This window comes from Bactrocera oleae, chromosome 4 (genome assembly GCF_042242935.1).
Source record: "Bactrocera oleae isolate idBacOlea1 chromosome 4, idBacOlea1, whole genome shotgun sequence".
Taxonomy (NCBI): Eukaryota; Metazoa; Arthropoda; class Insecta; order Diptera; family Tephritidae; genus Bactrocera; species Bactrocera oleae.
Genome location: NC_091538.1, coordinates 42,878,319 through 42,893,381, shown reverse-complemented (window position 1 = coordinate 42,893,381; position 15,063 = coordinate 42,878,319). Strand labels below are relative to the sequence as shown.

Here is a 15,063-nt window from a genome sequence, read left to right as displayed (position 1 = left end):
ATCGATAAAATACTTGAATTTCTAAGTAAACTATTTTACACAAACTCTAACTTCTGTGCGGAATGTATTCCCTGGTTTCAGGAGTTAGATAGGATAATGCCAAATGAGAAAACTGTATATAATTCGATATACAAAAACTGTGCTGTCATTTGTAACTTAGAATTAAATCCACCGATTTTTAGCAAGAAGTTTGTGTTTCATTAATAAATCTCATAGAGATAACTAAATTAAATCACTTAAAATAACAATATTTTCAAAATAATCATTACTTATATTTACGTCAATATATAAAGAATTAAGTGTGCAAAACTTTTAATATTTTCCTAGAAAAATCCATCTAAAGAAGCGAAAATGCTGAGGTGGCAATGTTGGACATTATGATAAAAACTAGATAAAACGCTAACTTCGCAAGTGCGTTCCTTATAGCAACAGCCAACGGTTAGCATGCAACGGAAAGCGTTTTGCTAGTTATTTCTAGCCAGATTATTTAATATAAATAACCTTTAAGTCGAATTAAAGTTACTTAAAGAACTTTTATGAAAATCTTTTTGTAAAAATATCTTGTCAATTAAATTTTTTTCTACACAAGGATTTGCTTTTGAACGGTCAGTTTGTATGGTAGCTATTACTGCCTCTCTGGTCTGGTTCCGACAAATAAACAGCTTCTTGAGGAGAAAAGCACGGTTGTAAAATTTCAGACCGATATCTCAAAAAGTCGACTAGTACGCGTATATACAGGCACACAGACAAACGAACATTTCTAAATCAAGTCAGCTTGTCACACTGATCATTTATATATTTGTATATCTATAAAAATCTTAGAAACCACAGCACACTTCACATTATTTCAATTTTATTGCATCTAAAATAATCTCACCAAATTTAATTGATAAAGCTTTTATAAATATGAAAATCAATATATGTGCTAATTTCGCGTTCATTGGAACATTGCCATAAATTCTATGAATTATACTTGATGTGAAAAATCTGCAGATATTTTTTATAAAAGTGGAAACTATAGTCGTTAATTCCCAAAATTTGTGTTTTAAATTAGAACTGCAAAAATCTAACCACACTAACTTCACATATTTCTAATCTTTTCTCCTTTGCAACATAATAAAATGAGCTAAAGAAATTATAGCCACCATACCATTTGACAGATACCAGCAATAATGCTAAAAAATATTGCTTAATTTTAATTGAGTAATTTTAGGACTGCATTACACAAAATGTGGTCATAATAATGATATATTGATTATATGAAGTCTTCTATTTATATTGTGCATTTTTATGACATTATTGGTTTGTTTTTTGAATAACTGAAGATGTCCGAAGGTAATAAGAGTTTTATTGAGAACTCATTACGATGGAGTTTCGATTCGTCGATTCCTCCTCCGACAAAACCCTAGTTACTGTACCAATGACAACACCATACACACATTAATTTGCATACTATTTTAGAGTGTATTTCCCCCTTTTAACAAAATATTTTTAGCTGCAGTCTCGTGCGATTTCATTAACGATCACTCGAATGACTATTAAACATTGGAAAATGACCAGTGTCAGCGCCAGTACGGCTATTGATGGCGACGCACTTGAAAAATGCTGCAGCTGTCATAGTGGAACTCAAGACTTGCGTCCATGCATGAATACAAGCGGCATGCTGACGATCACAGCCAATAAAGTGCGCTCAACATCAGAAATAACAAAGGCCCACTGTCAGGCCGCAGCCACGGAGCAGACAACAATTCATTCAAAGCGTCTCTGCACACACATTCACATACTTGTCCATACAATACGAACATATTATTGCTTTCAAAGAGCATGTTGTAATTTTATTACCCGATTGGTTACCATCTTTACCGGTTATTGGAAGCGTGCTTGCATGTCGACGGCAATTGTGTTCGGATTGCATTGCAGTGCGTCAACAACAGACAATACCCGCCATTCGAAAGTGCGCTTAAAAAAGATCGAGGCTCATAAACAGAAAATAAATTTTTATGTAAATTAAAAACAATTATGTGTTGTGTATATGTATATTTGTGTAACATATTTGTTTTGCGGAAAAGTTCGCCGTTGTCATTGTCATGGACTGTCAACTCTTTTGATCACATGAATTACATATGCATACCTATACGAGTATATTATATGTATGTAAATATACTTATGAGTACATATATTTATTCGATGTTCAATATTACCAAACAATAATACTGAACACCTTACATACATTTTTAGTGGACACTTTATGACTTCTGTTGACTTACAGTGGTGTAGATCAAAATAGAGCAACAACATCTAATATTATTAATTTTTAATGAAATTTTACTCATTACTTTATTCAAGGTATTTTATATTACGTTAACCTGATCAATAAAAACTACTCATATACCCATTTTGATGCTGAGGGCAGCAATGAACTGATGTTATTCAGTTTCGATACCAAATGGCATAAGGAGTTAGGTGTAGTCAAAGGCATGAAAAAAAAAATTTTTTTTAATAAATTAAAAACATAGTAGCATTAAATAAGGTTTCGACTTGACAGAAATTTGAAACATTTTAAAAGTAATGGATTTTTGTATTGATCCAGTCCCAACCGAAGCTCTTTTCGGTGAGTAGCACTAATCCTTGAGATTCATCTAAAATCAATTGGATAAAATACATTAGTTGTATTAATAGATAATTTAGTGCTTATGCAAAGATTTATTTTTAATTAACATAATGCCTCAAGAAATTTTTTTTCTGGAAAAAGCAAAAGTAAATTTTTTATATAAAATCGAAAATAAAAAAGTCCTTCAATCAGGCACTGGTTTTTCATGTTTTCAAAAAGCTATATATATTTCGTTGAAATCTACCGAGCGGTTTTCAAACTACTGTGGTAACCATTTCAAAAAACACAGTCTTGAGGAAAATACTGTTGAAGTTTCACATTTATTTGCTTTGCTAATTGTCTCGAAAAGTATTTGTCGGACTTACTTCAAGCTTTAAGAGAATATTTCTTAGATATTACCCTTAAAAAATGCAAAAAAAATAGATTTTTTTTTTAATTCTGACTGCCCCTAACCCCATAATAAGAATCGCACTTAAGCTAATTGGAAGAGTGAAAATTATTATTCTGAATATATGACTTCTAAGGGAAGCAAGAAAAAGTTAGTTATCAACTAGATAATGAATATACGTTTTTAAGGTATGATGTTCGATAGAGAAAACTAGTTAATTTCATTAACTTCATCTATACAATGCAAGTCAACCAGAAGGACAGAGACCTTATAATTGTATTATTAGAGCTAGAAACACTGATTTTGAACGTAGCGCCATTTTGTGCTAAGTTTCTTTTTCATGCTACACTAAAAGGATAAGCTTAGTATCTTAACTAAAATAAAATCAGTGAAGTGACATATGATATTTACGCTAAATCTGTTATACACGAGAACGTTTTGTTCGGTGAGTCTTCTATTCACCAACAGTTCTCGTACATTTAAAATGTATATGTACACGTACATCCAAAAAGTATTGTTTTGTTAAACGTAGGTAAATCACAAAGCGGTGGGTTTACGAGAAACATGATGGGTTTTGAAGAAAAGTACAACCTCTAAGACTACCTATCAGTTACGCTAATTAAGATATGTTTCTTAAAAAGAGAGATTTCCAATTCTGAAAATATTCAATGAGCCACGGGCCTGGATTTCTCTTGAGTATAAGATTCATGGATGAAAGGACTTTTCTATGTTATTATCTATACCTATTAATTTGTATTCATACAGAAAGTTTTGCATTTGACTGATTGCCACAATTTTGTGGCTTACTACTTACACAGTTTGTATTTTCCCTGCTTTCCTCTACTTTATTGCTGATTCACTATTATTGTCGCTGGGGCTAAACATTGCATACGATTTCGAGTGAATGAATCATCCGCAGGTCCATCAGCGACAATGCCATCAGCGTCGGTAGCCAGTTGATGTACTCTTATTGTGCTTTCCTCTACCTGGTTGATAATTTTATCACATGGATATTTTTTTAAAAGGTTAAATAAATATTTTCCGGTTCAGTACGCACTAGTGCTTGAAACTTGATTCTAATAATTTTTTTTATTATACTCTCGCAACCTGTTGGTACAGAGTATAATAGTTTTGTTCACCTAACGGTTGTTTGTATCACCTAAAACTAATCGAGTTAGATATAGGGTTATATATATATAAATGATCAGGATGAAGAGACGAGTTGAAATCCGGGTGACTGTCTGTCCGTCCGTCTGTCCGTCCGTCCGTCCGTCCGTGCAAGCTCTAACTTGAGTAAAAATTGAGATATCTTTATGAAACTTGGTAGACATGTTTCATGGTACCGTGAGACGGTTGGTATTGCAGATGGGCGTAATCGGACCACTGCCACGCCCACAAAACGCCATTAATCAAAAACAAATAAATCAAAAACAAATAAACCGCTAATGCTATAATAACAAAATTCACTGGAAGCAAATGTTTTTAGAACCTCTACCTACAGTGTGAAAATAGTTGAAATCGGGTGGCAACTCCGCCCACTCCCCATATAACGGTACTGTTAAAAACTACTAAAAGCGCGATAAATCAAGCACTAAACACGCCAGAGACATTAAATTTTATCTCTGAGATGGTATAAGATGACTTTATAGGAACCGCGTTCAAAATTAGACAGTGGGCGTGGCACAGCCCACTTTTAGGTGAAAACCCATATCTTGAGATCTGCTCAACCGCTTTCAACCAAATTCGGTGCATAACGTTCTTTTCATGTTTCTATGTCATAGTGCGAAAATAGGCGAAATCGGATTACAACCACGCCCATTTCCCATATAACACCATTTTAAATTCCATCGGATTTTTTCACTTTCCACTATGCATATCCAGCAACAATGATTATATCGGGGTAAAACTCTGCGCGAATAATACGTTTAATGTATGCCACCTTGTGACCAAAAATTGTCTAAATCGAACAAAAACTGTTTAAGCCCCTAAGTACTAAATATAATATGTGGACCCCAGTGCCTATAGTTGACCTTTTACCGAAAATATCAGTCAATCCACAAAGAAATCTCAAACTAGTATACCATTTGACTTTGCGAGAGTATAAAATGTTCGGTTACATCCGCACTTAGCCCTTCCTTACTTGTGTTTATTCATAAAATTATGTTAAGTATTAGCAGTCAAGCGAACTGCTTCACTTTTCATCGAAAATTATTCAGCTCTTTATTGGGTGATCTGATCTGTTATTAACTTTTTTTCTTTGTTTGCTTTTTACAAATTAATTTTTACCATAATAACTTTATAAAAAAGCAATCAGTTAAAAAGAGTTGTAGGAAACAGATATTTTTCAACTGCATATGAAAATTAAAGAAGATTAAAGATTTAAGAGCTTACGCGATTCTCTTATTTGTGAACATTCAAAAACATATATCCACACACATTCAAATGAATAATAATGGATAATATGATTCAAGTGCTGTAAAATATCATAAATTACTCCAGGATATGAAATCGAAGCTTTTTTATTTCTCTGGTGCGTTCACTGTTGGCTGCTTTTAAGTGATTGGCTTTAGGAATTCCAGATATAATTCATTAATTTATCAGATGTTCGCATCGTTTTAAAACAATTTTTTTGCTAACATTCGGTTTTATTAGTCAACATAACATAAGTAAGTGCCAGTCTTCCAACATTTTCGTTTCGAAATAAGCCTTCGCCTCGACGATATTAAAAATTAACTTGTTTTTTGGTGCAATCAGACAACAAAGCTTAAACGAGTTTTTCAAAACATGTAGGTAAAAAAAAGACAAAAACCATTTATAGCTCAAGAAGGACCGTCTCCGCCTCAAATAGCACAATTATTGTTAAGATCCTTTATCGATGAACACGTTACAGAACACGAGTGTTACTAATGAAATTTAATGAAAGTATATTGACTTTGAACGTCTAACAAAAGCTATCCCTTTAGTTAACACTGTACCTATAAATCTGTATGTCAATTACGTATTTTTGACATGGACTTCCCATACTTCCTAACAATCTCAATTCGTCTTTCCCTTTATTAGGTCAAAAAAATAATCAAAAACATTTTTATTAAGATTGACTTATTTTCTGAATATTTTATATTAGTACAAAATTGAGGCGCACTGCAACGTTTATGTTTTTGTTCTACAGAATCGAGCAACGTGCGCACAGTTCAAACTACGCCACTTGAGTGCATAAAATTTCTTTAGCTTTTGAAACCACCTTTGTTGTAGACTCGAAACTACCACATAAAAATTAATTGAAATTTTTACAAATTTTTTTATAACCTTAAATAAACCTAATAAAAATCATTTAATGTCGTTTATCCGCAATTGAAATGTTAAATGAGAAAAATTAAATATGCGTCATGCATATGAACAAGCTCACAAAAAAAAACACTTTCGGGTTTGCTATGAAAAAGTAAGTCTAGAGCGCAAAAACACACGCGGAGAAGCTTATATCCAAACTTTTGGCCGGCTGCCTGCTTTACTGGCAGACATGCGCTTGTTTTGGCCGGCCAGCGGGCGCAAAAGAAATTCATTTATTTTTCTCAACTCTGTTCCATAACATGAAAAGAGCGTTTGAATTTGCAGTGATTTTTGGACTTGTAAATTTTTAGCGACTGGCAATGAAATGCGGAAGTTATCAAACCACTGACAGTCAGCAATTCTTGGCATTTTTCACTTTGAAATGATATAATTTATGTAATACAAATGCACAAGGAAATATTTTCGCCACTGCATTGTTCATAATTTGTGCGCTTAATAACATAAAACAAAGTAAAATTAAATGAAAATAACGGTATCGCTCTTACTTCGAGTAAATATAATTGTTTGAGTAAATGTTGGAAAAGTGAAATTTAATCAGCGACAAGTGTAGGCGAAGCGAAAACGAAAATATAAAATTCAATTTTTGCCTGCAAGCACAGAAGCATTGTTTGTCTTCACGTTGCCTGGAGCAGTACTTAGTACCAAGGCAGTAGCAGCTGCAGCGCTATCGTTATGCCTCATGCATAATTTAAGGTGCAAAGGCGCTGTGAGCGACTGTTGACTGCTGTTCTGTTGGTGCTCCACTACAAAGTGTCAACATTCATGTTCATTCAAAATTCATAAAGTTTTAAGAACGTTGCTTACAACGAGTGTTGTCCTCGCATCGCTTGCAGTGACAAAAATGGGCAGTGCCATTGACAGGCAACTTACTGTCTAACAAGTAGTTGGCGTTGACGCGCTGTAAGAACTCTTTTTCAAGCAGATAACAGCTTTTAAAATTCATTAACAGCATCGACTTGGGCTGAATGATGTCAAGTATGAAAGTGGACTAAATAAGATAAATAATTTTCTTCTATTTTAGTGAATAGAATACAGCACATGCATAAATATGTACGTTTCAAGTATGAAAATACAAAAAGTATGAGTCTACAAACGACTTTGCATTTACGAGCTTTATTCAAAAAGTATGGAAACTCTTCAAGCGCATGGACTTTGTACTCGTACATTCTAAGTTGAAAACTTTGTTGTTGTTTATAAATACCATTGTTCGTGGGATGTTGACAGTTATAATCCCTTTAAGCAATGCGCACACAAAACACTTCTAATTAAAATTAAGTATGAATAAACAAATTTTGAATCCTTATAGAAGGTGAAATGTAGAAGTGGGTACTTTTTCGAACACATCTTCTATGTGAAATGCTTTCTATATGCAACAACGTAAAGTAATAGCTGACAGCTCATTTCAGGGTGTAGAAGAGTGAATTATTCCTTTCGTTATTGATTTTTAATACTTAAGTTATCCTTTGACAAGTCAAATGAAGTGAAGAAAATAAAAATGTTATTTTGTCGGAAGAAGTCTTTTAGTGGCTTTCATATGAAAAGTATGTGCTCTCTATATGAGCACGACCCTGCGGGAGTGAGATATGACTTTTATACTCTCGCAACATGTTGCTACAGACTATAATAGTTTTGTTCACCTATTCTTTGTTTGTATCACCTATGATGAGACGTTAGAATCCGGCTGACTGTCAGTCCGTCCGGCTGTGCAAACTGTAAGTTGACTAAAAATTGAAATATCTTGATTGGTATTGTGCGTAATCGGATCACTGACACGCTCACAAACCGCCATTAATTAAAAACGTATATATTCCCATAGCTAAGCACCACATTATGATGAAAAACTTTTATTTGGTACCACAAGATTTAGTAAGGAGAGGCGTCTGTGATATATACATATATCTCCCAAACCATCTTATATCACCCACATTTGCTCGGGACAAACTTTTTTGATACTTCCAACAACAGTCTGAAAATAGAAATCGGGTAATAACCCCACCCAGTCCCCATGTTGGAAACTACTAAAAGTGTGATAGCTAAAAAATAACAAATTGAATATGTCAGAGACATTAAATTTTACATCCAAGATGGTACTATTACAAAGCTTCATAGTAGCTAATATCAAAATTAAAAAATGGGCGTGGCCTTTAGGTGAAACCGTAAATCTCAGGAACTAATAGACCAATTTCCACGACATTCGGTGCGTAACATTATTGCAACTTTAGTATGTTATTTTGTGAAAATAGGCGGAATCGGACAACAACCGGGCTTATTTCCCATACAACATAATTTTAAATTTCAAATGACTCTTTTACTTTACAGTACACAAATCTAGTACCAATTATTATATTACAAAACTTTGCACGAAAAGTGATTTTAAGTTATGCCGCCTCATGATTACAAAATTATCAAAATCGGAGTACAATTGTTCAAACCTCCAGACACCGGATATGTGGACCCCTGTGCTTATGGCTGTCTTTTTACTGAAAATATCGGTCAATCTGTGGGATTTATTATTAAAGTTCGGAGATAATATGTTTCTGATAATACTTCGGATATTTTACCATCGCATAACGCACGTTGTAATCCTAAATCGACGGCACTAATTTTACGGAATTTGTTTTTCATATCTCGATCGGGTTTCCAAGTTTTACTCTTTTATACTCTCGCAATATAACAATCGTAACATCTAAAACGAAACATATTTAGTTAAACAATATCATATTTTTACGGTCGATGGTACAAGAGACTCAATCAGATCCAACCTATTTTGAAAAATTTAAATACATACTCTATATCCCTCCATCGGAAGGTGAATAAAGATATAATATATGCAACATGCTGCAAAGTAATTAATTACGCTTTTATTCTCTTTCTCTTCTTTATTTTATTGTTACTTAATCAGTTTAAATTCGAATTAATCCCATTACGATGAAACAAGAAGTGCTAGAAAGTAAAGCGAGGTATGCAGAAAATGGAAATGTAATTGTGCTACACTCTGTTCTATGCAAATATTTACAAAGTGATTAACATTTAATAACAAGCGAACAGTACAACATACTCTCGAATACACCCATATCCGTATATACTGCATTGCAAACCTTGAAAACCTTGCGTCCAACTAAACTTAAATATATACCTATGTAAGACTTATGTCTCGACTAATGGTAACTGATACCTTTCTTCAGGACATTAAAAACTAGCAAGTTATTAGCAAATCAAGCGTTAAATACTTTAATCTCTTGTTGCCGCACACACATCGCTTCAACGCCAGGATTAAAAACAATGAAATTAAAAAGGGTTAGTCTGAGAGCCCGCATGCGTACGGATGAACGTACAAGCATTTAATAAAATTTCAATAGTAGTAGCAGAAAATTGCGCCATTAAGCAGAAAATGGCTATGGGTATTGGATTTCTGCAAAAAAAAAAATGAATTGTTGTTGTGTGCTATTAAATGGATTCAGTAAGCGTGACTCGACTCAAATGCAAACTTTAAGTGAAAAATTCCAAGGGGTTTATAAAAAATTATTGTAGTATTTGCCCATTTAATAGATTATAATTACACATCAGTCTTTTAGTATGTTTGTGCTATATTTTTAGCCCTAACTTCGAAGGCTTTGGTACCGGTTCTACTGTAATGTATAACTGAGGACCCCTTGGTTGTAAAAGTAACATCATGCTTCTTTTCTATAAAAAATTTAGCTCCCCATATACTCAATGGTTATTCATCACTTCTTCAAGCTCCTTATGTTATTTTAATTCTTATTTTGGTATCCAGAAACATAGTGACCGGTTTACATAACAAATTAACAAGTTAATAGCAAATTGAAAAGTTTAGGGGGGCTTTAGAGTACATATAGCGCATGAAAAGAAACGAATCATACGACTACCAACGCATTTAACAATGTGTTACCGACTCCTTCATTCATGAAAACATGTTCGACGAATATTAGTGTGGTAATTGCCCATTTAATTACAGATTGCTTCAATAGTTATTACACATAACTATAAAAAATGAAACTTCAGAAAACAGTAAAAATAAGATAAATTAAATCCTCAAACGATTTTATATGTAAGTGCGAAAAACTTACGCTTGTAAATGCAATGCTTCTTACAGAGTTACAATATTCTAGAATCTCATTATACGATGAAGAAGGTATATAAAGTTTGTCACGAAGTATGGTATGTAACATCCAGAAGGAAATGTAGAAGACCCCATAAAGTTTACCATATATACATATAATCAGGGTGATGAGCTTCATGTCCGCCGCCTGTACTCGAACTAGTCTCCCAGTTATTGAGATATCAATCTGAAAATTTGCACACGCCCTTTTCGCCTCAAGAAACTATTCATTTTCGCAACCGTCGATATCGGACCACTATAACATATACATAGCTGCCATACAAACTGTACGATCAAATTGAAGTTCTTGTGTGGAAAATTGTTTTAATTTGACATGTTCAAATCGGATCACTGTAGCATAAGCTGCCTTACAAACTGACCGTACAAAGTTCTTGTTAGTAATTTTTTTATTTGTGAGGCTTAAGACTTAATGTTGCAATGTATGTTTTACAAAAGAGCATTTTTTTAAAAAATTTTTGAGGGTTTTGTATACTAAATTGAAAAAAAGATTCGATGAGTCAAAATTTGAGGTCTGCAATCACGGTAGGTGTAATAACACCTACACAGTCTTGTTGTTTTTAATTCTCAGAAAGAATTTTAAAATGTTTAAATTATATAGAAATCCCCTAAACAAAATTTTTATGTTTCTGCGAATTTTTGAATTTATTACCGCTGGAAATAACAACGATTCAAAATTCCTTATTCCAAAATATATACGAAAAGTCAAAAAATTTTCCTAGAACTCGATTTTTGGCTTAGAACTGTGGATCCCTATCGTTTAGTAAATGTGAATCTAATATGGAATTTATCATTTTAAGATTTCAAGTTTTAACTGATCAGTTATGTATCAATACATAAACCATTTTACAAATATATCGAAGCAATTAACAACGTCTATCTCTTTGTCTCTTGTTGCAGGTTTTCACGCCAGTTCGTATTTATTTGCTAATCGCAAAGGTGCCCACAAAGGTAAGCAACTGTCAAATATAATATTTTACGTTTAAGCAATTTTCCCAATTAGTATGACAAACGTCTTTTGAAGAAATTTACAAGCAATTAACTTTACTTACCGTTTACTTCAGATCGAATGTCACTTTCACTACTTGGACATACAGGCAGTAGAAAGCAAAAAGTCAACACACTTCTCAATCATCACAAATGATCGCCCGTATTCATTTGCAACGAGCTTCGATGCGGGGAGCTTCAGTGCGGTAAGTACAGCTAATAGCCGAGTTCAGCTAGAGTATACTCAATTTAAGATTGACTTTTCAATTTGCATTTTTAATTACAGAACGCTGACGTTATACTCACCGATTTGGCATCGGCAATTAAGCACATTTTCCCAACAGTTCCTCTCAAGTACATCATAAGAAGGGTAAGTAAGTGTAAATACATACATACATATGTGCTCGCATGTAGGAAACTATGAAGCTTATAGTGTCCACTCATAAACTGTTAATTGATGATAAAAATTAGGTCAAATGACGATGGAGTGCCGGGTGCAAATGCGTGGAAAAATGTGCATTTATGTAAATGACAATTAGTAATTATTATGCTTGAATCAGAAGTGTGTGCAGTTGCAAGTGTTTGTGCTTCGTTATTGAAAGACAACTATTACTTTCGTATAGCGCTGTGGCTCCCTTAAAGCAATTGTGATTTGTCAATGAAGTAAGTTGAAAGTTTGTCCGCCATACAAGCCTTGCTCGGCTTAAACTCTCGCCAAGCACAAAGCGGAATTAGCATTTTCACTTGTTTTTTTATTTTTCATTGCTTCTTACACTTGCCTTTTCGCCATTATACGATGGTTATGTATGTATGTATGTATGCTGTTAAGTGCAACATTTACATGTGGTGTCTGATTAGCATGAGCGTGCCGGGTTACTGGTTGAATATGTGCCGGCATTACTGTCAAAAATTATGCGTTTATCTGCTTGAATGTTGCGCTGTAGTTCACTTTATCCTCCTCTCCTCTTATGAGAAGCTCGTTCTAACCATTGCTATTTGTAACCATTTATTAATTTATTAGGGAACGTGAGCAAATATTTTTCTGTCTACAAATACAAATATACTCATTGCTTCATCAACATCTCAGAAAACACTCATTATTTGTAGTTATGGCGAATTACAGAGTCGGAACTTCCGTTGTTCACTTCTGGTCTAGCACTTAACGACGAAGTGGTCAACAACGAGCAATTGCGCGGGGAGCTCCTTCTGGTCAAGAGTTAAATGCGAAACATAAGGCATTATTAAAATTGTCTCTAAAAAAGCGAGGTGATTGTCGAAATTTTTTGCTGAATGTTCAGCTTTAGCTAGATTGATGCTAAATCTTCTTTTGTTGGATCGATATTAGCCTCCTCAACAGATTTGCGATTGCTGCAAAGGTTTTAGTCGATTCATAACGGTGTTTTTATTCTTAGTTAGTAGTTTTTGGCATCACTAAATAACAGTGTTAAAAATGTAGTCTCCGTCTAGAGTTTCAGCCCCAGAACCAAACCTAACTTATGAACATTACGATATAGTAATAACGGAAGTATATTAAGATATTTGGCGTAATTAATTTTTTACATTGGCCCAATCAACACTGTAACTTAGCCTGATCTCGTTGCAACAAGCTCTGAATTTTAGAGGTAACGATATTGAAATTACTAGTGTAAGATTTTGTTGTTATTGCTTTTGTTTTGGCGGCAGAAAACTGCTGCCGCGTTTACTTACAGTCCTTGGCCAGATAAAAGTCCAGATCCATTCTGCTTACAAAGGTCAACGTTAGAATGCTTTTATTTGAGTCGAAACACCAAGCACTACAAAAGTGGATCAAACTCATATTTGGTTTTATTATTTTTTGTGCTTAATTTTCATTAATTTTGAACCAATATATTTTCCGTTACTTTGTAGATGTCGTCATTGGAGACTTAATCGGGTGAGGCCGTTATTTAAATACCATCTGATTAAGTTTGACCCAGAGTTGTCTATTTATAGTTCGCACGCAAATCGAATCGATAAAAAAAATTTGTTCTAGATTGATAAAATCTTAATATGTTCTTGTGAAGTTTTATCTCTATATGTCAATTTGTGTGCAATTGGCAGCTGTTTGTTTACGACGCTAAAAGTTTCCCTGCTGATTTAAACGAGTTTGCTTTAAATGTTAACGGCTGCGGAATCATTGAAATAGTTTCAGAACTTGTTTTAGGGAGTCTAAGTATTTAAGTGGCACAAAATAATCAGTTTATATCCTGAGTCGTCCATCCACTTCTGTTAATGACGATAAGATCGAAAAAGTTAAAAACGACGTGCAGTAGAGGTCGCAAAATAAATGATTGACAACCTAGCTGAAGACCCTACATTCATCAAACGCATCATTACTGGTGACGAGACGTGGGTTTATGTATATGACTTCAAAATTGTCCAAAAATCTATCGCTTGGCGCCCCAAAAATTAATAGAAAAAAATCGCTAAAGGCACTCAGGAGCCGATTTTAACGGCGATAATAAAGATTTGTATTAAAATACTTGAAAATGTATTATTTTTTTTTGTCGGTCCGGGTAGTGTTGGGTGTCCCTAACTTAGTGATAACTGACATCGATATTAAAATACATATGTATATACCATAAATGGAAATTAAATAATTTAATTAGTTTAAAAATTATTCAACTTAGATCACTCATATATGAAAATCGCCAACCTTTTAAACGATTACACAATTATTCAACAACAATTTTACATGTAAAGAGTCTACTACTGTGTCTTTGCGCACCTCCACTAGTTTGTTGGTCAAATATGAATATGAGGAGTGTGCCTGCACTCACAATTCAGCGCATTGTATGGCGAGCATGTGCAGTATGTCGAAGTTTAATTAAAGTTTAATTCAATGTTTTTTGTGTGTAAAGTTCGTCGACTTTTCACCCATTATGCTGACATGAGCCTACTTACATAGATATATATGTATATATACATACCTATTATATACCTAATGTAAGTTAGTCATCATATCTGCAAGTGTACAACCACTGTACATTATGCCGTTCAGTGGAGCACCAAGCGCATGGCAGGCCACTTTTCATATTTCGTTTTGCGTTATCGCGTTTTTTTTTCTCCGCTTAAAGTGGACGCTTTACTGACTAACTGCATATGTTCTGTTGGCTGACTCTAATAATGAATGCATATTGTTGTATGTACAATATGTATGCTTCAAATACTTATTCCCAAACACACATATATACAAATGTAGCTTTATGATTGCGTGTACCCGAGGACGCCAATATAATGTGAGGCCTATATACACACGCACATATGAGTATTTAATATTTGACCCACACGAGAGTAATGTAAATGGCTAAGGCTGATTACTCTTATTTGAAAATACACGTAAATCGTAGAATCTGCACCCAAATGTATTACGAACAAGAAAAAACCTTAATTTCGTTTTTACCCTTCACAAATACAAAAAATTCCAAACAAGAACTTGATTTTGATTGGTCAGTTTATATGGCAGCTAAATGTTATAGTGGTCCGATATCGGCGGTTCTGACAAATAAGCAGCTTATTGAAGAGAAAAGGACGATATCTCAAAAACTTAGAGACTAGTTCGGGTATGTACAG

General features: G+C 33.9%; 1 protein-coding gene across 3 annotated transcripts in view; it reads left to right on the top strand.

Annotated features, from left to right (window-relative positions):
• Positions 1–15,063, top strand: part of LRR (Leucine-rich repeat) — a 77,131-nt gene that overhangs the window by 32,544 nt on the left and 29,524 nt on the right. For 2 of the 3 annotated variants that reach the window (XM_036362615.2, XM_036362607.2), the window contains exons 3-5: positions 11,386–11,436; positions 11,550–11,699; positions 11,759–11,842. In XM_036362615.2, the coding sequence (XP_036218508.2) occupies positions 11,386–11,436; positions 11,550–11,699; positions 11,759–11,842 (285 nt within the window). The remainder of the gene's footprint in view (positions 1–11,385; positions 11,437–11,549; positions 11,700–11,758; positions 11,843–15,063) is intronic. The other variant, XM_036362611.2, reaches the window with a different exon arrangement.